The 25841-nt window shown below is 36.1% G+C and overlaps 1 protein-coding gene across 2 annotated transcripts in view; it reads right to left on the reverse strand.

Annotated features, from left to right (window-relative positions):
* The window catches only part of FCHSD2 (FCH and double SH3 domains 2), a 256434-nt gene that overhangs the window by 205722 nt on the left and 24871 nt on the right, over positions 1-25841 (reverse strand). For both annotated transcript variants that reach the window (XM_087433411.1, XM_004433967.3), the window contains exon 3: positions 10605-10650. In XM_087433411.1, the coding sequence (XP_087289537.1) occupies positions 10605-10650 (46 nt within the window). The remainder of the gene's footprint in view (positions 1-10604; positions 10651-25841) is intronic.

Raw genomic sequence — 25841 nt, forward strand, 5'->3', positions numbered from 1 at the left:
ACATTATAGGATTATTTTTCATTATCTGGGTGTGATAGTGACATTACAGTTATTTTGGAAAATGCTCTGGTTCTGAAAAGATACAAAGCGAAGTATGTAGAAGCATTATGATGGGTACAGCTTACTTTCAAACAGTCCAGCTTAGAAAAAATATGTGTAGCTGCATAATGTAAGGGTGGCAAAATGTTAATAATTGGTTAATACAGAGTAAATTAATACCATTCTTCAGTATATTATTCTTTCAACATTTCTGTAAATTTGAAGTTTTTCCAAACAAAAAGTTAGAGGAAAAATGTCATTAGGTCAAAATGTTTCTTGATATTTCAATCCAATTCAGTAAAAAATTACAAAACCCAAAGCTAGCTAACATAATGGAAATTTCATTTTGTAAATCTCTTAAGGTTTGAAGTAATAACTGTTCTTGATTCTTGTTATAGATACATTTAGACAACTAGGATTATAAAGAAAATTTCCATAAAGTTGATCCTGTTGCATGGATTTCTATTACAAAATCTGAGTTATGTTTGTATTTTAAAAGACTTAAAGAGATAGCTAAAAAAATCTGGCATTGGGGCCAGCCCAGTGGCGCAGCCATTAAGTGAGCACACTCCGCTTCGGCGGCCCAGGGTTCGCAGGTTCGGATCCCAGGCACGCACCAATGCACTGCCTGTCAAGCCATGCTGTGGCGGCGTCCTATATAAAGTAGAGGAAGATGGGCACGGATGTTAGCCCAGGGCCAACCTTCCTCAGCAAAAAGAGGAGGACTGGCATCGGATGCTAGCTCAGGGCTAGTCTGCCTCACAAAAAAAAAAAAATCTGGCATAATAAAGAGGTTAAGTAGTTATGAAACAGTAAATGTTCTCATATTGGGAGGGTTTTTACAGGGCCTTCCCAAATGCAAGAAGGTCCTCCCATTACCTTACCTCATACTTTTTCCAGACAAATGGGACTTAGAATATATAATAATACATGCATAGATCCCCAAATTTAATTCATCACTCTCTTTCTACCAGGGAAATCCATTATCTAATGAAGTTAGGTTACAACAATTTACAGAGATAAGGAAAACTATCTAACACAGTAAAGACCATCTTACATATGTACACATAGATTAGGAAGTATTTTCATACTCATTAGTGCATCTGGTCTCCAGAACTAGCCAGGGAAGAAGGGAAAAGAGAATGGTCATCATTCTTTTTTCAAAATTGAAGGAGATGGGCTGGCCCCATGGCTTAGCGGTTAAGTGCACGCGCTCCGCTGCTGGCGGCCTGGGTTTGGATCCCGGGCGCGCACCGACGCACGGCTTCTCCAGCCACGCTGAGGCCGCGTCCCACATGCAGCAACTAGAAGGATGTGCAGCTATGACGTACAACAATCTACTGGGGCTTTGGGGGAAAAAATAAATAAATAAAATCTTTAAAAAAAAAAAATTGAAGGAGAAAAAAGGTCAGAAAGTCATAGTCAAAAAAAAAAAAAGGTCAGAGAAGTCAAGTAAGCATATATAAGAATTTGGTGGTTGTTCTATGGGCTTAAGGAGACAACTACAACTCTTAGACATTTCCAACAACAAATATTTGAAGACCATTTGATTGTTGTCTGAAATCTTCCACTGACACTGTCTGCTAAGATCAAGAAACTTCCTGCATGAAAACTTGGAAAGTGGTTTCAGCAAAGAGTAAAAATTCCTGGAGGCAATACTAGGATCCTCTGTTAAGAAATGCTGCATTCCTAACACACTAAGTGGTACAGACGTGAGCCCTCCATATCCGCGGGTTCCGCATCCAAGGATTCAACCAACGGCAGACCATCTGCACTGAATATGTACCTTGTCATTATTCCCTAAACAATATAGTATAACAACTATTTACATTGTATTAGATATTATAACTAATCTAGAGATGATTTAAAGTATACAGGAGGATGTGTGTAGCTTATATGCAAATACTACACCATTTTACGTAAGGGACTTGTGCACCTGCTGATTTTGGTATGGGGGGTGGTCCTAGAATTAATCCCCCGTGGATACCGAGAGACCACTGTATATGTGGAAAAACAAGGAAATTAATAGCTCTGATTCTAAAAGTTATTCTGAAGAGTCAGTTTAAATATAAAAACATTTTAGAAATACCATAACCAACTTATTTCACTTATATTTCCCTTTTTAAATATGGCCAAGAGACAGATGAATTTTAAAATATCACTAATTAATTCTGAAAGAGTCCTTTCAAAAAATGTAAGCAAATGATACAGAAAGCACAATGTCACATACAGTTTAAATGAATTTTTTTTCTGTAAAACAAAATACCCAATGTCTTCTAAAAAAAAAAATGGGCCCAAAAATGTTTTAAGTAATATCGCCTAATAGTAGCAATAACTCAGGAACTAGACACTCTCATATACTGCTGCTGGGAACATATATAACTATTTTTTACAGTGCATTCAGTAATATTACTAACGCCTTAAAAATGTATGTATCTCCTGACCCAGAAATCTCACTTACAGGAACCGGTGCAAGGAAATAATCAGAGATGAATGCAAAGCAGTTCAGCATAATATTGTTTATATAAAAAAAGTAAAACTAGAAACAACTTACATACCCAAGAAAATTTTAGTTAAATAAATGGTATACCAAATAAAACAGAATATAATTATCCCAAATTGTAATATGCAGTTATTTCAATGAGGATATAGAAGGAAAGATGTTCATAAAATAGTGGTAACTAAAGAAAGGATATACCAAACAAGACAATATATTTATAAATCTTAAATAAATTCACTCAATATATTGAAATTGTATACACATTCACAGAAAAAACTGTAAAGTTATATGATAGAACATTAATTAATTAATAATGGCAATCTCTACAAGATGGGGGGACAGATGATTTTTTTCCTTCTATTTGATTTCCAGAATCTTCTACAAAAAATATCTTTTACTTTTGTAATATCCATATGAAGGAAACTGTGAAGCTCTTTAAAATCATATCAGGGACTTATAGCATTCTGTGTGCTCAGAGCCTGTTCTTTACAAAATTTTATTAAATTACAGTGAAATAATAAATACAAACATAAAACTTTCTTAGGACATTACTGCATGAAATACTCTGCACACACAAAAAAGGGGGTAAACTAATCAAGAGGAAAAATGAGACCCAAGAATCAATGAAGCCAACACAAGACAGAAATAAAAACATATTCAAATAAGAGCTATAAAGCAATCAGAGAGAAAAGCCAGATTGAAACAAGAGGCTGCAGGCTCAAGAAAAGAGGTCTACAACAAAATGGAGCCTTCAATGAATGAGATGGTGTATTTAAAATAGTGGAAAACCTGAGAAAAATTAAAGAAGAACTAAATAAGTCGAGATGTTCATGGTTTAGGAGACTCACTATTGTTCAGATGTCAATTCTCCCCAAATTGATCTAAAGATTTGAAGTAATCTTAATCAAAATGCCAGCCAGCATGTCGGGGAAATAAACAAACTGATTCTAAAATGTATATGGAAATATAAAGAGCCAAGAAAAGTGAAGGCTCTCACACTACCAGATATCAAGACTTACTATAAAGTTACAATAATGAAAACAGTGTAATATTGGCAAAAAGATTTCAAAAAATACATTAGTGGAATAGAATAAAGTTCAGAAATAGACTTACACATATAGTTACCTAATTGACCACAAAATATCACTTCAGTCCAGTGTGGAGGTGGGGGTGGGGGTACAGAATTTGCAATATATGGTGTTTCCTTGACTGGATATCCTTACAGAAAATGAAATCTTGACCCAATCCCACACCATACACAAAAGTTTACTTCAAATAGGCCATGGAACTAAATGTGAAAGATTAAAAAATAAAAATTCCAGGGGTCGGTCCCGTGGCTTAGCGGTTAAGTGCTCACGCTCCGCTGTTGGCGGCCAGGATTCGGATCCCGGGCGTGCACTGACGCATCACTTGTCCAGCCATGCTGAGGCTGCATCCCACATACAGCAACTAGAAGGATGTGCAACTATGACATACAACTATCTACTGGGGCTTTGGGGAGAAAAAAGGAAAAAAAAAAGGAGGAGGATTGGCATGGATGTTAGCTCAGGGCTGATCTTTCTCACTAAATAAATAAAATAAAATAAATAAATAAATAAATAAATAAATAAATAAATAAATAAATAAATAAATATTCCAGAACATTACTTAACACCATAGGTAGACTTCAGGGTAGCAATGAATTTCTTAAATAGGACATAAAAAACACTGACTATAAAAGAAAATAAATTAGATTTCATTAAAATTAAGAACTTATTTTCATTAAAAGAAACAATTACTAGATAAAAAAGTAGCCACAAAACATGACATTTCTGCATGAGACTGAAGAGCTATCTGTAATACATAACATCTGACAAAGGATTCAAATCCAGGATATATAAACAACACTATCAATCAATAAGAAAAAGGCTAACAAGAGACTTGAAGAGGTACTTCACACAAGATATCCAAATGCCCAATCAATATATGAAAAGCTCAACTTCATTAGTCATCAGGAAAATGCTAATCAAATCCATAATTCTTTACCACTATATACTCACCAGAGAAGCTAAAATGAAAAACAGATAAAACCACAGTTTTAAAGCAACTATAACTCTCATTCACTGCTGTTAGGAGTGTAATTTGCAATAATCACTTTAGAAAACCATTTCATAATGTCTTCCCGTGCTGCATAACACATACTCTATTACACAGCAAATCCACTCCTTAGGTATATGCCCAACAGACCACACTCATGGTGATCAAAAGACATATACAAGAATGTTCACAGTGGCACTATTCATAATGATTATAGCCACGATAATGGCTGTAATTAGAAAGACAGAGAAGGACAAGCACTGGTGAGGACATGAAAGAACTGGAACCTTCATACATCGCTGGTGGAGATGGAAAATTGTAAAGCCATTTGGAAAACAGTTTTTCTATTTCCTAAACAAGTTAAACATAAATTACCAAATGGCCTGGAAATTCCATTCCTAGGTATATACCCAAGAAGATGACAACATATGTCCAAATAAAGACTAGTATGTGAATGTTTACAGCAGCATTATAGATAATGGCCAAAAATGGAAACAAACCAAGTATTCATCAATTAGTGAATGGATAAACGAAATGTAGTATATATCTGCATTATGAAATATTACTCACCAATTAAAAGGAATGAATTACCAATACATGATAAAACATGTATGAACTTCAAAAGCATTTACTAAGTAAAAGAAGCTAGATGAGACTAGATACTATAAGAGTATGTTTTTATGACAAGTCCAAAGAAGGCAATTTATAGAGATATAAAACTGATAGTCGATGTGGGCAACAGAGATTGACTGGAAACAGGTACAGGAAACCCACTGGATGATGGATTGTGCTGATGGTTGCATAACTCTATAAATTTACTAAAAATCATTTAATTATACACTAAAAATGGATGAATTTTTAATCATATGTAAATTATGCCTCACAAAAGTATTTTTAAAAAGTAACCAGCAAGGGACAGCAAATGGGGAGCTATAAATGAAACAAGTTTGGTAATATATTGGTAATAGTTGAAACTGGCTAATAAGTATTCCTTGTTCTAATTCCTTCTACTTTCATATATGCTTGAAAATTTTTCATAATAAAAAGTTTTAAAAAATAGATAAGAAAAGGGCCGGCCCCGTGGCTTAGCGGTTAAGTGCGCGCGCTCCGCTGCTGGCGGCCCGGGTTCAGATCCCAGGCGCGCACCCACGCACCACTTCTCCGGCCGTGCTGAGGCCGCGTCCCACATACAACTAGAAGGATGTGCAACTATGACATACAACTATCTACTGGGGCTTTGGGGGAAAAAATAAATAAAATAAAATTAAAAAAAAAAATAGATAAGAAAATAAACCACCCAATTTTAAAAAATCAGCAAAAGATTTGAACAACCACGTCACCAAAGAATACGTATGTATAGCAAATAAACACATGAAAATGATGCTTAACATCATTAGCTATTAGGTAAATACAAAATAAAACCACAATGAATACCACTATAAACCTTTTACAATATCTAAAATTGAAAAGACTAACTATACCCAGTGTTGGGGAGGATGCAGAGCAACTGGTACTCTCATATACTACTGGTGGGAATGTAAAATGGTACAAACTCTTTCTAAAGTTTGGCAGATAAGTTAAAAATGACCCAGCCATTCTACTCCTATGTTATTTACCCAAGGGAAATGAAAATATCTGTCTATACACAAATGTTCATAGCAGCTTTATTTATAATATCCAAAAAATAGAAACAACTCAAATGTCCATCAAAAAGTGAATGGATAAATAAATTGTGCTATATCCATATAATGGAATACTATTGAACAATAAAAAGAAATGAACTATTGATACATACAACAACATAGATAAACTGCAAAATAACTAAGATAAATGAAAGAAGGCAGACAAAAAAGAGTACATACTGTATGATTCCAATTACATAGAATTAAATTAAAATTATAAAAACTGCAAACTAATCTATGGTGATAGAAAGTAGATTAGTGGTTTGCCTGAGGATGATGGGGAAAAGGGAATTAAGGAGGGGTGAGTGGAAGGGAGGGATTATAATGGGACACGAGGAAACTTTTGCAGGTTACAGACATGTTCATTACCTTGATTGTGATGATAGTTTCGCAGGTATACACATATGTCAAATCTTATCAATTTGTAAGTTGTGCAGTTTATTGTGTGCCAATTATATCTCAATAAGGCGGCTTAAAAAAAAAAGCCAGTATAGTGGACACTTGTGTGAGAGTGAGGGCAGTAAACGGGGGGGAACAAGAGAGATTTCTGGGGTGGTGTTAATGTTCTGTTTCTTGATCTGGGTGCTAGTTATATCAATCAGTGAGTTCACTTTGAAAATTCATGGAGCTGTAGACTTAGAATCTGCACACTTTTCTGTATGCATGTTATGCGTCAAATTTTAAAAAGCTTATTAAAAAGAAAATGAGATACTACAATCTATCGAACTGTCACTCATTTTAGAGAACATCAAGTGTTGGCAAAGATGTGGAGCAACTGGAACTCTCATACATTGCTGTTGAAAGTGTAAACTGGTACAATCACTCTGGAAAACCACCTATATCCACTAAAGTAGAACATACATATATACCCAATGACCCAGTAGTTTTACTCCTAGATTCTGACAGAAATGCATCCATATGTCCATCAAAAGATATGTATAAAACTTTTGCTTAGAAGTATTAGTCAAAATCATCCAAAACTGGAAAGAACTCAAATTTTAATAATCAGGGGCCGGCCCCATGGCTTGGCAGTTAAGTGCACGCACTCCGCTACTGGCGGCCCGTGTTCAGATCCCGGGCGCGCACCAACACACCGCTTCTCCGGCCACGCTGAGGCCGCATCCCACATACAGCAACTAGAAAGCTGTGCAACTACGACATACAACTATCCACTGGGGCTTTGGGGAAAAAAAAGGAGGAGGATTGGCAATAGATGTTAGCTCAGAGCCGGTCTTCCTCAGCAAAAAGAGGAGGATTAGCATGGATGTTAGCTCAGGGTTGATCTTCCTCAAAACAAAAAAACAAAAAAACACAGAGGTAAAAAAAAAAAAATTTTAATAATCAATAAACAGGAAAAGCAAATTGATATATCATTCAGTGAATACCATATTGTAATGAAAAAGAATGAACTACTCTTACGTGCAACATGTGTGAAGCTCAAAAACTTAATGCTGAATGAAAGAAATCAGACACAGAAGTGTACATACTACATGATGCCATTTAGTTTAAGTTCAACAGCAATCAGAAATCCAAAGGTAACAACAATTCTGATAAAAGTCAGTATACTGATTACCACTGCAAGGTATGAGTAATGAATGCTTCTGGGGCCCTGGTAACGTTCTAAATCTTAATCTGGATAGTAGTTATACAACTGTGTTCACTACATAAAAATTTATTGAACAATATACTCAAGATTTGTCCATCTTACTGTATATATGTTATTTTTCAATTTAAAAAATTTACACCCCTGGGCCGGCCCTGTGGCTTAGCGGTTGGGTGCGCGCGCTCCGCTGCTGGCGGCCCGGGTTCAGATCCCGGGTGTGCACTGACGCACCGCTTCTCCAGCCATGCTGAGGCCGTGTCCCACATACAGCAACTAGAAGGATGTGCAACTATGACGTACAACTATCTACTGGGGCCTTGGGGGGAAAAAATAAAAATAAAATAAAATAAAATTTACACCCCAAAATTTCAACTCTACACTGAGCCAGGGAAAGAAAGAAAAAGAAACAGAAACAGATAGGAAATAGCTGTCCTCTCTGACCATACCCTATCACCAATGAGGGTATGTCTTCAGACAGGGAATGCAAATAATAAGCCTGATATAATCACTGTATACTGGCAAAATCCATAGAAAGAATGTGTCAATTATTTTAGAGGTTTCTCTACTATTGACAAGAAATAAAAACACTTTTTAGGCAATCAAAGAAGAGCATAGAGATAGCTTTGTCTACATCCATAAGAAGTAAATTGAAAAATTAATTGGGAAAATATTGAAGAGTATGAAGAACTGAGAAAAATCATCTAAAAGGCAAACATGACAAATAAGAAGATTTAGTAAACTGCCTCTCCATAAATATGCTTGATTGATCCAAGAAGAGAGACACTGGAACATTTTAATTTCTGAATATGATTATTCCATGAAATTTTGAAATATACATCATCACGTACCTTATACAGTTTACATACATTATTATATAGACAAAACCAGGTATAATCTACTTGAAAGACATTCAAAGAAATTTTTCAAAAGTAAATTTGCTCTGTAAAATGTAATTCCACTGTACTGTGTACATACACATATACACAGAAACAATAAAAATATATATGTATTTAACTGAATAAGAGTAGAAGTCGAAATATATCATTTAGAGTTAGAAAAGTAACAAAGGCATTAAAATAGTGCCAAATTATATTGGAAAGAGCAGGCTGGAAAAGAATCGCTTAGGAAGCGAATTTCTCATTTATTATAAGAAGTAATCAAGCAACAATGTCTAGAGTTGATAAATCAAGAATCAGTTATATGCACATTATTTAAAAATATGAAAATGATCACCATAAGAACCAAAATAAGCATCTGCTTTTAATCATTTTTCTGAGAATGGAGACTGGAATTGGGGCAGAGGACTGCTACTTTTCATACTATTCAATGTAGTATTTTACATTTTTAATCATGAACCTGTCCTATTTGTTTGATTACTAAAACTTTTAAATCATGTTACAGAAGAATATATCATACAAAAATGTGTATTTTGTATTAAATTTTAAAAGCAGATCATATACTTAGATCCCAATGGAAACATTCTGGTAAAGGGACTATATGGAAACACATTTGTAAAGGGCATATAAGTGTCCCTAATTCACAGGTTTATTGAGAGGATTAAATCAGATAACAAATGTAAAATAATCAGCAAAGTGCCTGGGACAATGTAAGGATTCAATAAAGGTTAGCTATCATTGCTAATATTTATTATACATGGATAGAATAAAGGTTCAACACTAATATTAGAACTGATGCTATTCATTATGTAAAGTACCTGATATAAAATAAGCACTCAATAACTAATGACTGAATTAATGAATGTATGAGTCTATCATGCTTTCAAGGAACAGACACTGCTCTTCTAAGACTATTAAATAAAATAAAGACAGAGCTACTTGGCTAACTACAATGAAATTAGAATAAAACTAAAACCAAACCTGACAAAATATCAAGAAAATCATGCCCCAATTTCATTATTTAAAATAAAAATAACAATAGCAGCAGCAGCAATAGCAGTTACCATGTACTGCATTTCCTGGGTGTTAAATTTTCCTTCTAATGCTCTTCCGTATTCTTAAATTTTGTTACAAATACTACTGTCATAATTTTTTTGGGGGGGGGATCAATTTTAGAATTCTACTCCACACAGAAAGCAATTGCTTACAAGGGCCAAAATTTCCAAATTATGTTAAACAGTTTTTGTACAAGGAAGCGTAGGTTTAAATCTTACGTATCCACAAAATGATATATCAATATAATTTTTTCCTGGCACATTTAGCTATCTGGGAGCAAGTAACGATTTTAATTAAAATAAAAGAAGGAAATACTTAAATTCCCCTAGAAATAGCACCATACCATCCATTGAAAGCACACCATTTTCTATCAACAGGGACCTAATGAGAAATAAATGCCTGATTGAACAAAAATAACAATTAACCTTTCATAAAACTGCAGAGAATGGGACAATATAAGGGAGAATTAATACATATAATTGTAAAATGCATTATTATTTATACTTATAAATACTTTAAAAATACTGTACATATTATCTTCTCCCAGAAGGTTCACAACCTTCTTTGTAAAAAGGTGCAGCTTAGCTCTTCATCTGAAGATTCGAATGGAGCAAAAGGGGGATCAAAGTGAGATAGCCCGAAATAAGAAAAAAAGGAGGATGCAGGGACTACAAGGCTTCTCTCCAACCATACATGCCCGTAAGCCAAAGAAGACGTACAGCTAGGATGGGGACCTCCATTTCCAAGCTTACCTGTGCATACTCTCTTTCAATAGCAGCCTTCTTCTGACTGAATGTCCTGAAAACACAAATAAAAATTCATTACCAAAAGTATAACAATAATTTCATGCAAATTTATCAATACACCCTCAAATACTGCCTGGTAAGTTGTGCTGAGGGAAGAGACAATATTTATTTCATTCATCTTCTGTGCCTAGGATACTGCTGACATCAGAGACTCTGGAGTCAGACAATCTGCATTCAAATCCTTGCTCCACCACTTACTAGCTGTACGACCTTGGTCAAGTCACTTGACTTCTCTGTGCCTCAGTTTCCTCCTTAGTAAAATGGGGATAGTAACAGTACCCATCTCATAGGGATAGTGTAAAATTCAGTTAATTAAAATACAAAAAGTGCTCAAAATAGTGTCTAACACACAGCAAAAGCTATATAAATGTTAGCTTTTGTTATAAGAATGACTAGTACAATTAGCCACTAAAAATGTTTACTGAACTTAACAACCAATGTAGAGGGAACTACAGAAAACAAGATGAAAATCAAATTTTGCCATCAGCTTCTCAACATGAAAAACAGTCAAATCATTTCCTTCACTCCAGTCTTTACAAGTGTTACAAAACAAAGTACAAGGCCACTACATGTTGTGGTATGATGGGAGCACCCTTTCTACACATTTATTACATTTCACAGATTCTATGATAAATACTTTTCACATCTTAACATTTATATTGGGACTCATCTTTTAATAATGATTGGCAGTATTTTCTTCTATCTTAACAATACATGAAATCACGGTGTACCTTACAAGCCATAGGCAAAGACAGAGTCAACGAAATATGGTAATACTGATGATTTACCTTGAATAGTCTGAGTTTAAAGACTCTTCTGGGGGCCGGCCCCACGGCTTAGCGGTTAAGTGCGCGCACTCCACTGCTGGCAGCCCGGGGTTCGGATCCCGGGCGCGCACCAACGCACCACTTCTCCGGCCATGCTGAGGCCATATCCCACATACAGCAACTAGAAGGATGTGCAACTATGACATACAACTATCTCCTGGGGCTTTGGGGGAAAAAAAGAGCAGGACTGGCAATAGATGTTAGCTCAGAGCCGGTCTTCCTCAGCAAAAAGAGGAGGATTAGCACAGATGTTAGCTCAGGGCTGATCTTGCTCACAAAAAAATAAATAAATAAAGACTCTTCTGTTATGTGCCAGGTATCTGTGCTCTTAAAGGCCTTCATTAAGGCACAGATATCAGAGTAAAAGATGAAAACATAAAGAAGAGAGCTGGAAAAATATTAATGGGTGCTAAAATTAAACAGATGGACAAGAACAAGTGGTGGCAAGGATGTGGAGAAATTAGAACTCTCATACAGTGCTGGTGGGAATGTAAAATAGTACAGCTGCTTTGGAAAATAGTCAGGGAGTTTCTCAAAAGGTTAAACATGTAGTTACCATATGACCCAGCAGTTCTATTCCTAGGTATATCCCCCCAAAACTTAAAACATATGTTTACACAGAAACCTGTAAAGGGATGTTCATAGCAGCATTATTCATAACAGCCAAAAAGTGGAAACAACCCAAATGTCCATACTGATGAACGGATAAATAAGATGTGGTATATTCATATGATGGAATATTATTCAACCACTTAAAACACATTTAAAAAAAACCAGAATGGGGGCTGGCCCAGTGGCATAGTGGTTAAGTTCACGCTCTCCGCTTTGGCGGCCCAGGGTTCACAGGTTAAAATCCAGGGCATGGACCAATGCACTGCTCATCAAGCTATGCTGTGGCAGCGTGCCACATACAAAATGGAGGAAGATGGGCACAGATGTTAGCTCAGAGCCAGTGTTCCTCAGCAAAAAGAGGAGGATTGGCAACAGATGTTACCTCAGGGCCAATCTTCCTCCCCCTACCCCCAAAAAAAGAATGAAATACTGATACATGCCCAAATATGGATGAATCTCAAAAACACTAAGTAAAGGAAGCCAGACGTAAAAGGCCACATATTATGTGATTCCATTTATATAAAATGCCCAGAATGGGCAAGTCCATAGAGATATGAAGTAGATCAGTGGTTGCCAAGGGTTGGGGAGTTGAGGTAAGTTTGCCATTATTCCAAAAGTTTTTTTCTTTTAATTAGATAATTTGATTATAAAGTTCATATGGAAAAATGAGCATTTAAGAATAGCTACAATAGTTCTTAAAAAGAATAATATTTAAAAAGACCTAAACTCATCAGAGAGTAAAAATTAATTTTAAAAGCAACAATAATTAAAACAGTTTGGTAACAGAACATGAGTAAACAGAGAAATAATGAAACAGATTAGAAATACACCCAAATACACATAAAAATTTAGTAACTAAAAAGATGACATTTTGATTCAAAGGGGAAAAGATGGATTATTTAATAAATTGTATTGGGACAATTTTACAGGAAGATGCAATGTTAAGTAAACAGAAAAGTTACAGAATGATGTATATAGTATACTATCTTTTCATATAAAAATGTTTACCCATATATGCTGGATTATGATAATTACAGTATTTCTCAATTACAACAGGCCCTCAAATGAAAAACTGTTGCGTGGAAAACCGCCTACTGTGGTCCCCTTAGGAATCACTGTGATAGAATTCCTGCAAGATTTAACATGAAAGTGGCCTAACAATGGCTCCATATGAAGAAAGGAACTGGTGGTAGCAGTAGAAGAAAGAACTTTTAGTGCATTCTTGTTTGTATTATTTGAATTTATACCATGTGTATATGTATATATTTTTTATTGAGGTGAAATTTACATGACGTATAGTTAACCATTTTAAAGTGTACGACAGCGTTTAGTGCATTCACAATGCATGCAACCACCACCTACTTTCAAAACCTTTTAACCACTCCAGAAGAACACTCTATACCCATTAAGTAATCATTCTCCATTTCCCCCTCCCCTTACTCCCTGGCAACAACTAATCTAATTTTCTGTCTCTACAGATTTGCCTTTCCTGAATATTTCATATAAAAGGAATCATACAATACGTGATCTTTTGTATCCTGCTTTTTTTACTTAGTATGTTTTCAAGGTTCATCTAAGTTGTAGAAAGTATCAATACATATTTCATTCCTTTTTATGACTGAATAATATTCCACTGCATGGATATACTACAATTTGTTTATCCATTCATCCACTGATAGACATTCAGATTGTTTCCACGTCTTCATACTTATGAATAATGCTGCTATAAACATTCATTTATAAGTTTCCGTAGAGAGATATGTTTTAAGTTCTCTTGGGCATATACCGAAAAGCAGAACTGCTAGGTCATATGGTAATTCTATGTTTAACTTTTTGAAGAACCATCAAACTATTTTCCATTATGGCGGTACCATTTTACATTCCCACTGCATATTTTTTAAATTTAACAGTTAAATAAAACAAACTAACTTTTCAAAATAAATTATATTACATTCATTCAGAAGAATCCCATATGGCAACTGGTATGCAAAGATGTCCTCAATTAATTCATGCAATAAACACTCACTGAGTGGCTATCGTGGGCCAGACACTGTATAGGTACCAGTGATAGAGCAATGAATAAGACACACATTAAGTAGGACTAACAAATAGTGAACAAATCATTTATACAAAGAATTATTTAATGATAAATGGGATAATTATAAGTACTATGAAGGAAGCTACAATATATTATCTAGTATTTTTAAAAAGCTTCAGAAGAGTATGTAAAGCAAGATCTTGTTTTATCTTAAAAACATATTAATATATACCTCCATTTAATACAGATACCCATATACACTCACAAATACCCGGAAAATACATATGGGGGGAGGACACTCAGTGAATATATGCCAAATTTTTACTGTTAAGCGAAGGGGGCATGGGACTCTTATTGTCTACTCTGATCCTATGTTTTTTTTCCAATAATCATCTATTATCTTTATAATCATAAAAAATTAAAGATATAAAAGCACTGTTTTCAATCAAATCATAGACATATGAAAAAAATATATAAATTCCATACCATATAGAAAGGAATACGACTAAATCCCTATAATTAATTCTTTAATAAAATCTAACGTTCTAAATAATTTTCCAAAAACAAACCTGATCAAGCCACTCTCCTAACATTTCTGAAACGACTCCTCATCACTACCAGAGTAAAAATCTAAATTCCTTTAACACAACAGAAGAGGCTGTTGACTACGAGGACTTGACTGCTAGTGTGGCTTCATCTGTGTAAAGTCCCCCATTTACACCCCAGGCCGCAGCTAAGTTTCTTAGAAAAACCAGAAGGTTCATGCTTTCAGTCTAGCAAATGTGGTCCTTTCTGCTTGGAATTCCCTCCCCCCATTACTTGGCCTAAATGTTCCTCATCCTTCAAAACAGGTTAAGCATGACTTCCCTTGAGAAGTCTTCCTGAACTCCATTTGTGATTTAGATACCCCTCCTCTGAGGTCCTCCAGCATTTTGTAATATAGCACCTGCTTCAAGTGTTGCAATTGACTATGGAGTTCCCTGAGAGCAATGAGTGTGCTTTGTATTTATATGTGTAGCACAGTGCCTGAACACTGCAGAAGTTCAATAAATGTTTGCTGAATGAATGAAAGAACGGACAGAAACTATATAACCAGGTTTCAGACTCTTCATAAGTTTGGATTAAATAGCTCAGTAGGTTGTCTCCTGGGACGGACGAAATCAAGACCACAATCTACATCCATATGGACCAGTTAAGTTTCTTGACCTTGGTCAAAGATTATGTCAGTTAACACAGTCACTTTGTGTACATGAGCTTTAAAAGCCAAGGAGGGTATGAGTGTGCAGTAAAGGATTAATCTGACCAAAGAGAGGTCTGGCCTTTGCCCTTGGCTTCTGGGAGGTCTCATCTCTAAATCTTCAGAATGTCATGCCTGATAAGAGTGTTTATGTTTACCTGGGGACCTCAGGCCACGCCAGATAGTCTATGCTAACCATGTGATTTATTGCAGGCAAAGTATCAATAAATATCAGCTCAACTTCTGGAGGGGTTGGAGACTAAGGTCAGCCACATGGGCAGTAAATCATATCTAAGTGACCAAATACACCTCTTCCTTTGGCTGATTTTAAAATAGACCCTTTTGCTATAATAAACCATAACCTTGAGTAAACTTTCACTGAGTTCTGTGAGTCCTTCTAGCAAATTACTGAATCTGAGGGTGGTCTTGGGGACGCCAATGTTGCAGGTCATGTCAGAAGTGAGGGTGGCCTTAGAGACCTCGAAACTTGCAATTGGTGTCAGAAGTGAGAGTTGTCTTGGGGACTCCCTAACTCTGCAATTCATCACCAGGATAAGCAAACCACCTAAGAATGTTCAAATTACTAATGGTGGTAGTGGAGATGGGATATCATTAACCATAATGAGGAAGTTAAAAATAAAAATAAACACACCCACCAAAATGGCTAAAATTGAAAAGACTGATAACTATAAATATCAGTGAGGATATAAAGCAATTAAACTCTAACATGCTGGTAGGAATGTAAAATGGTACAACCACTTCGGGAAAAAATCTAGTATTTCTTATGTAACTAAACATACATCTATATTGACATAGCAATTCTAATACTAGGCATTTACCAAAAGAAATGAAAACATAGCACCTTTATTCATAAATAGCCATAAATAGGAAACAGTCCACATGTCTACCAGTGGGATAATAGATCAACAAACAGTGACACGTTCTTACAATAGAACACAACTCAGCAATAAAAACAAATGACCTACAAGATGACCACCCAATTTTACTACTCTGTGTTAGCTGACCTCTGTTATTTTATAATCCAGTGTTTAAATATAACTAATATTAGGACATAAAAAATAATTTTTTAGCAGAGACAGCAAACTGGGATAAGGGAACTAGTGCTTATACTATCAGCATTTGACAACTCTTTCATAAAGAAACTGTCATAATTTTGCTCTGGAATACAATGCCTGGTTTTGTTTTGTTTTTTGGGGGGGGTATTATTACAGTAAATATGGCAACAGCATTAAAATGATACATGAGAATAAAAATTTTTTTTTTAAACAAAGCAAGTAGAATGTAGAATGAACAACTCAAGCTATACAAGTCTGGCGGAGACGAAATTATCTGGCTCCTAATAAAAAATATTAATTCACCAACAACACTCATTGAGTATCTTCTGAATTTCAGGTATTCTACTAAATACACACGGGGAATATAAAGATGAATGAGACATGGACTCTGCTCTTGAGGGATTCATTAGCACAAGGTACAAACAGATGATGCCAAGACCCACAAATGCTATAGTCATAGAATGAAAAGTAGAAAATGTTCTTATTTCTTACTAATTGGTAGCCTTGGGCAAGTTAATTTTCCTGACTGTGCTTCAGTTTCCTATCGATTAAATGGGAATAAAAAGAACACCTACCTCATAGGATTATTATGAGGATTAAATGACTACATATTTGTAAAGAACTTAGAACAGACTCGGCACATAGTAAATGCTAGAAAATTATTTGGTAAGTGAAAATATCACATTACACAGTTTATAATTATGAAATTTAATCCAGTTTAAATATTTTGACTAAATGAATTAGCAAAGCACTAACCAAAATATACATTTTATGTACTTCTGGTCTTAGATGACAAAGCAATCAGAATCTCCCTTCTCTCAAAAATTACCCAAAAGCAACAAAGAGAATAAAAAACATAAATGCAAACATGATCTCCAACAAAACTAGGAAATATGTGAAATGTAATGTAAGACAGGCCAAAAGAGAGACAATTAAACTGGAAAAAGAGGGTAAATATAAAGCATGAGGCTCCAAAACTCATAGGGGGGTGGGGGGAAGTACATTTCTTCAAGTGCACTTCCTGAGCTATAGAATTTAAACCACATTTGCAACAACAAAAACAGGGGACATGAGCTGGCAGAGGGACTTTGCTGTTCATAGTTTGAAGAAGCAGAAGAGACAGAACTAAATTAGGAATTACACAAACAAGCTACGCTGGCAGAAATTAGGCTGCTGGTGTGGCAAAAAGAGAGTGAGACAGCCTGCACTACGAACTGCTCTGCAGCAGCCAATCTTCCCTGACTGAAGAGAAATAAAATAAATTCATATACACAACCCTGGCTGTGAAGAAAATTACTGTAAATTTGGAAGACAATAGCTACCCTGAGCTACCTACTTCTGAGATCTTAAAAAGTAGTATAAGAAACACCCTCTTGGGCCAGCCCCAGTGGCCTAGTGATTAAGTTTGGCATGCTCTGCTTCGGCAGCCCAGGGCGGTTCCCAGGCGTGGACCTACACCACTCTTTCGTTGGTGGCCATGCTGTGGTGGTGGCTCACATATAAAAAGAGGAAGATTGGCAGGGGATGTTAGCTCAGGGCGAATCTTCCTCAGTGAAGAAAAAAAAAAAATAACACCCTCTTCATTCAAAAATAAATAACCAGAAAGGGCGCCAGCCCCATGGCATAGCAGTTAAGTTCGAGCACTCCACTTCAGCGGCCTGGGGTTCACAGTTTCAGATCCCGGGCATGGACCAACGCACCACTTGTCAAGCCATGCTGTAGCAGGCATCCCACATATAAAGTAGAGGAAGATGGCCACTGATGTTAGCCCAGGGCCAATATTCCTCAGCAAAAAGAGGAGGACTGGCAACAGATGCTAGCTCAGGGCTAATCTTCCTCACACGAAAAAATAAATAAATAAACGTAAATAACCAGAAAGGAAGCAAGAACAGAATCTATACAAGTATAAATTTTTTTTTAATTTCCTTTTTATTGTAAACACCACATTAACTTGAAATATTAACAATGTCCGCTATGACAACTTTCAAAAAAATTTTTTTTTTCTGAGGAAGATTAGCCCTGAGCTAACATCCATGCCAATCTTCCTCTTTTTGCTGAGGAAGACCAGCCCTAAGCTAACATCTATTGCCAATCCTCCTCCTTTTTTTTCCCCTTTTTCTCCCCAAAGACAGTTGTATGTCGTAGCTGCACATCCTGCTAGCTGCTGTATATGGGACATGGCCGCAGCATGGCCCGACAAGTGGTGCGTCGGTGCACGCCCGGGATCCGAACCCGGGCCGCCAGTAGTGGAGTGCGTGCACTTAACCGCTAAGCCATGGGGCCGGCCCCACAAGTATAAAATTTTAAAAAGAAAAAACAGAACAGAAAAAACACAGTAGCCAAAGGACACTCACAAGAAAAATGCTGCCACTGAGCAGATGAAATATGTAACCAAATATTTCAAACGCATTTTTAAAACTTAAATAATAATTTTTAAAACACTAATGAAGCAAATACCACTTCCAGATAGAATTATAGAATGTCAAAGTCACAAAGGCACAGCAGTGGCGAAAGTGGGCATCCTGACTTGTTCCTGATCTTAGGGGGAAAGCTTTCAGTCTTTCACCATTGAGTATAACATTACTTCTGGGTTTTTTATATGTGCCCTTTATCATGTTAAGGAAGTTTCCTTCTATTCCTAGTTCCCTGAGTGTTTTTATCGTGAAACGGTGTTGAATTTTGTCAAATGCTTTTTCTGCCTCTAGTGAGATGATTATGTGGGGTTTTTTCCCCTTCTTTCTATTAATATGGTATATTTCATTCACTGATTTTCTTATGATGAAACTTTGCATTGCTGGGATGAATCTCACTTCATCATAGTGTATAATCCTCCTAATGTGTTGTTGGATTCGGTTTGCTAGTACTTTGTTGAGGATTTCTGTATCAATGTTTGTAACAGGTATTATCTGTGGTTTTCTTGTGGTATCTTTGTCTGACTTTGGAATCAGGGTAAGGAGGACCTCAAAGAATACTATGAATTATTTGGAATTATATGTTTCATATGTTAGGAGTGTTCTCTTCCATTTTTTGGAAGAGTTTGAGAAGGACTGGTGTTAATTCTTCACTAACCATTAAGTAAAATTCACCCATGAGACCATCTAGTCCTAGACTTGTCTTTGTTGGAAGACTTTTTGATTACTGATTCAATCTCTCTACTGGTTAAAGGTCTGCTGAGAATTTCTATTTCTTCCTGAATCAGTTTTAGTAATTTGTCTGTTTCTAGGAATTTGTCCATTTCATCTAGGTTACCATTTCATCTAGGTTACCAATTTGTTGGCATACAGTTGCTCATAGTACTCTCTTACAATCCTTTCTATTTTGGTAGAATAGGGAGTAATGTCCTCACTTTCTTTTCTGATTTTAGTTATTTGTATCTTCTCTCTCTGTTTCTTATGCTAGATAAAGGTCTTCAGTTTGTTGATCTTTTCAAAGAACTGACTTTGGTTTCACTGATTCTCTGTATTTTTTTCTTATTCTCTATTTCGTTTCTCTCTGATTTCATCTTTATTATTTTCTTCCTCCTGCTGGCTTTGGGTTTAGTTTGCTCTTTTTCTATTTCCTTAGGTGTAAAGTTAGGTTGATTTGAGATCTTTCTTCATTTTTAACATAGGTGTTTAGAGGTATAAATTTCCCAGAGTAGTTTCACTGTATACCATAAGTTTTGGTATGTTGTGTTTTTTGTATTCATTCCTTTCAAAGTATTTTCCAATTTCCCTAGTGATTTCTTTTGACCCACTACTTGTTTAAGAGTACGTTGTTTAATTTCCACATATTTACAAGTTTTCCAGTTTTCCTTCTGTTAACTGATTTCTATAGCTTTATTCCATTGTGGTCAGAGAAGATACTTTGTATGATTTTGATCTTTTAAAACGTATTGATAGGGCCGGCACCGTGGCTTAGCGGTTAAGTGCGCGCACTCCGCTACTGGCGGCCCGGGTTTGGATCCCGGGCATGCACTGACGCACCGCTTGTCCGGCCATGCTGAGGCCGCGTCCCACATACAGCAACTAGAAGCATGTGCAACTATGACATACAACTATCTACTGGGGCTTTGGGGAACAAAAAGGAGGAGGATTGGCAATAGATGTTAGCTCAGAGCCGGTCTTCCTCAGCAAAAAGAGGAGGATTAGCATGGATGTTAGCTCAGGGCTGATCTTCCTCACACAAAAAAAATAAAAAATAAAAAAATATTTAAAAAAAATAAAAAAAATAATAAAATGTATTGATAATTTTTTATGGCCCAACTTGTGGTCTATTCTGGAGAATATTCCACATGCACTTGAGAAGAATGTATATTGTGCTTTGTTGGGTGGAATGTTCTGAATACATCTGTGAGGTGTAGTTGGCTTATAGTATTTTTCAATGGAAAAGAACTGATGGTCCAGAAACAAACCCAAACTTCTATGGCCAACTGATTTTCAACAAGGATGCCGAGACCATTCAAAGGGGAAAGAATAGTCTCTTCAACAGATGGTGCTAGGACAACTGGATTTCCACATACAAAAGAATAAAGTTGGATCCCTATCTCATTCCAAATATAAAAAACTCAAATTGGATCAAAGGCCTAAATGTAAAAGCTAAAACTATAAAACTCTTAAAAGAAACCATAGGAGCAAATCTTCAGGACCTTGGATTTGGCAATGGATTCTTAGATGCAACATCAAAATCACAATCAACAAAAGAAAAAAAAATAAAATGGACTTCATCAAAATTAAAAATGTTTGTGCATCAAAGGACATTATCAAGTATATGAAAAGACAAGGGAATGGGAGAAATATTTGCAAATCATATATCTGATAAGGGTCTAATATCCAGAATATATAAAGAACTCTTACAAATCTAGAACAAACAGTCTAATTTTAAAATGGGCAAAAGTATTAAACAGACATTTCTCCAAAGATATACAAATGGTCAATAAGCACATGAAAAGATGTTCAACATCACTAGTTATTAGGGAAATGCAAATCAAAACCACAATGAGATATCACTTCATACCCATTAGGATGGCTATAAAACAAACAAAAACAAAATGGAAAAAAACCAATATTGACCAGGATGTGGAGAAATAAGAACCTTCACACATTGCTAGTGAGAATGTAAAATGGTGCACTTGCTGTGGGAAATAGCTTGGCACTACCTCAAAAAGTTAAACATAGAATTTACTATATAATGCAACAATTCCACTCCTCAGTATATACTCAAAAGAACTGAAAACAGATTTAAAACAAAATCTCATAGCAAAATTCACAGCAGCATTATTCACAACAGCCAAAAAGTGGAAACAACCCAAATGTACATCAATAGACCAATGGATAAACAAAATGTGGTATATCCATAAAATGGAATATTATTCAGCCATAAAAAGCAATAAATACTGATACACATTTCAATATGGATGAAATTCAAAAACACTATGCTAAGTGAAAGAAGCCAGTCACAAAAGACCACTGTATTCAAAGGGTTCTCCAGAGAAACAGAACAAATATGATGTGTGTATGTATGGGCCGACCCCGTGGCTTAGTGGTTAAGTGCTCGTGCTCTGCTGCTGGCGGCCCGGGTTCGGAACCCCGGGCGTGCACCCACGCACCGCTTCTCCGGCCATGCTGAGGCCGCGTCCCACATACAGCAACTAGAAGGATGTGCAGCTATGACATACAACTATCTACTGGGGCTTTGGGGGGAAAAAAATAAATAAATAAAAAATTTTTTAAAAAAATGATGTGTGTATGTATAAAAAGAGATTTATTTTAAGGAATTAGCTCACATGATTATGGAGGTTGGCAAGACTAAAATCTGCAGGATGGGATAATAGGCTGGGAAACCCAGAGAAAATTCGATGCAATTTAAGTCAAAGGCCATCAGACTGGAGACCCAGGAAGAAGCTGATGATGCAGTTCAAGTCCAAAAGCCGTCTGCTGCAGAATTCTGTCTTACTCGAGGTAAGCCAGTCTTTTGCTCTCTTCAGGCCTTCAACTGACTGAATGAGACCCACTCACATTATGGTGAGCGATCTGCTTTACTCCGAGTCTCCTGATTCAAATGTTAATCTAATCCAAAAACCCCCTCAGAGAAACATCCAGAGTAATGTTTGATACATATCTGGGCACCATGGCCCAGCCAAGCTGACATATAAAATTAACCATTACAGCCATGTACTGTATGATTCCATCTATGTGAAATGTCCAGAGCATGCAAATCCATAGAAATAGAAAGCAGATTAGTCTTTTCCAGGGACTTGGGGGAGGAGGTGAAAAGGTGAGTGACTGCTTAATTGGTACGGCGTTTCTTTTTGGGGTGGTAAAAATGTTCTGGAATTAGTGGTGATGGGTGCACAACATTGTGAATGTACTGGAAGTCACTGAATTGTACACTTTAAAATGGTTAAAATGGTGAACACTATGTTATGTTAATTTTACTTTAATTTTATTTACAAAAGAACTTATCTTTGTTTCCTGTGAATAAGATGTGGGCCCAAAAGTGAGAGTAAGTGTCAGCACATAAATTGTCAGATACCACTGAATAGGGCCACCTGGAGGGTCAATGGCCTTGAAAATAGAAGTTAAAGGTGAACCACAGAATTCCTAAGGGCTACAGAAGCAGTGTGCAAATGGCCAGAAAAGAGAGGAATATATGGATCAAGAAAGTGCAAGGTCAACCTTGGGAGATCCACGAGTGGTGCAAAGAACCCACAGAAGTGCTCCAAAAATCTGGCAATCTAGATGAAATGGATGAATTCCTTAAAGGACACAAATTACCAAAAAGAGAAAACTTGAGAAGCCCTACAACAATTAAAAAAGTGGAATTTGTAATTAAAAGCTCATCTCTCAAAAAACAAAAACTCCAGGCCCAGATGGCTTCCCTGGTTAATTCTATCAAACACTTAAGAGAGAAACAGTACCATCATACATAAACTCTTCCAGAAAGCAGAAAAGAAAGGGAATACTCGCCAATATTGAGGCTAATATTACCCCTACACCAAAACTTGATAAGACATCACCAAAAAAAAAACCACCACCACAAACCTACAGCCAATATCCCTTATAAACATAGATGTAAAAGCCCTTCACCAAATATTAGCAAATCAAATCCAGCATTATATACAAAGGATAACACATAACGACCAAGTGGGGTTTATCTGAGAAATGCAAGCATGGTTCAACATCCAAAAATTAATTAATGTAACTCACCATAAAATAAAGGAGAAAGCCATATAATCACTTCCACAGATGCAGAAAAAATATTTGACAAAAATCCAATATCACAAATTTAACCAAGGAGGTGAAAGATCTGAACACTAAAAACTATAAGACATTGAGGAAAGAAATTGAAGATGACACAAACAAATGGAGAGATATCTCATGTTCATGGATCAAAAGAATATTGTTAAAATGTCCATACTACCCAAAGCCTATAGGTTCAATACAATCTCTATCAAAATTCTAATGGCATTTTTCACAGAAATATAAAAACAATCCTAAAATTCATACAGAACCCCAAAACACTCTAAATAGCCAAAGCAATTCTGAGAAAGAACAAACTTGGAGGCATCACACTTCCTGATTTCAAACTATATTACAAAGCTATAGTAATCAAAACAGTATGGTACTGGCATAAGAAAAAAGACATATAGACCAAGGGAACAGAACAGAGAGCCCAGAAATAAACCTATGCATATATGGTCAACTAATATTTGACAAGGGAGCCAAGAATACTCAATGGGGAAAAGAGAGTCTCTTCAATAAATGGTGCTGAGAAACTGGATAACCACACGCAGAATGAAACTGAACCCCTATCTTACACCATTCACAAAAATTAACTTGAAATGGATCAAAGACTTAAATTTAAGACTGAAAACCATAAAACTCCTAGAAGAAAACACAGGGCAAAAGCTGCTTGACGTTGGTCTTGGCAATGATTTTTTGGATATGACACAAAAGCACAAGCAACAAAAGCAAAAATAAACAAGCGGGACTACATCAAACTAAAAAGCTTCTGCACAGCAAAAGAAACAATCAACAAAATGATAAGGCAACCTATGGAGTGGGAGAAAATATTTGCAAACCATATATCTTGATAAGGCATTAATATCCAAAATATACAAGGAACTCGTACAACGCAAGAGCAAAATAATGACAGTAATCCTACTACTTGGACAGAGGACCTGAAAAGACAGTTTTCCAAAAAAGACATACAAATGACCAACAGGTACATGAAAACGTGCTCAACTAATCATCAAGGAAATGTAAATCAAACCACAATGAGCTATTACTTCACACCTGTTAGAATGGCTATTATCAAATAGACAAGAAATAAGTGTTGGCCAGTGTAGAGAAAAGGGAACTTTTTGCAGTTGGTGGGAATGTAAATTGGTACAGCCATTATGGAATGCAGTATGCAGGTTCCTCAAAAAATTAAAAATAGAACTAACATATGATTCAGTAATCCCAATTCTGGGTATATATCTGAAGGAAATGAAATTACTGTTTCAAAGAAATATCTGCACCCCCCATGTTCACTGCAGCATTATTCACAATAGCCAAGACATGGAAACAATCTAAGTGTCCACTGATAGATGAATGGATTAAGAAAATGTGGTACACACACACACACACACACACACACACACACACACACACACACACAGGAAATCCTGTTGTTTGCGACAACATGGATGGACCTTGAGAGCATTATGCTAAGCGAAATAAATAATACAGAGAAAGACAAACATTGCATGATCTCACTTACATGTGGAATCCAAAAAAGCTGAAATCATAGAAAGAGAGAGTAGAATAGTGGTTCCCAGGGGCTGGGGAGTTAGGAAAATGGGGAGATGTTGGTCGAAGGGTACAAACCAGTTATAAGATGAGTAAGTTCTGGGGATCTAATGTACACCATGGCGACTACAGTTAACACTACTGTATTACATATTGAAAGTTGCTAAGAGAATAGACCTTAAATGTTCTCACCACAAAAAATAAAAAATGGTAATTATGTGATGTGATGAAAGTGTTAACTCACCTCACTGTGGTAATCATTTCGCAATATATACATGTACTAAATCATCACATTAAACTTACACAATGTTCTATGTCAATTATATCTTGACATAGCTGGAAAAAAAAAGAAAAACAAAATCCAACACCATGACAAACAAAAACCCTCAAGAAACTAGGAACAAAAAGGAACTTCCTGGCCCTAATTGATTAAGGGCATCTATGAAAAATCTATAGCTAAAATATATGCAGTAGTGAAAGGCTCAATGCTTTTTACCTAAGACTAGGAAGAAACCAAGAAGATAGAAAGCAAGGATATCCACTGTCACCACTTCCATTCACTATTGTATCGGAGGCCCAACACTCCAGCACAAAAGCGCAAGAAAAAGTAATGATGCAT

The sequence above is a fragment of the Ceratotherium simum genome, chromosome 7 (assembly GCF_057802395.1).
Source record: "Ceratotherium simum simum isolate JZ-2026a chromosome 7, ASM5780239v1, whole genome shotgun sequence".
Taxonomy (NCBI): Eukaryota; Metazoa; Chordata; class Mammalia; order Perissodactyla; family Rhinocerotidae; genus Ceratotherium; species Ceratotherium simum.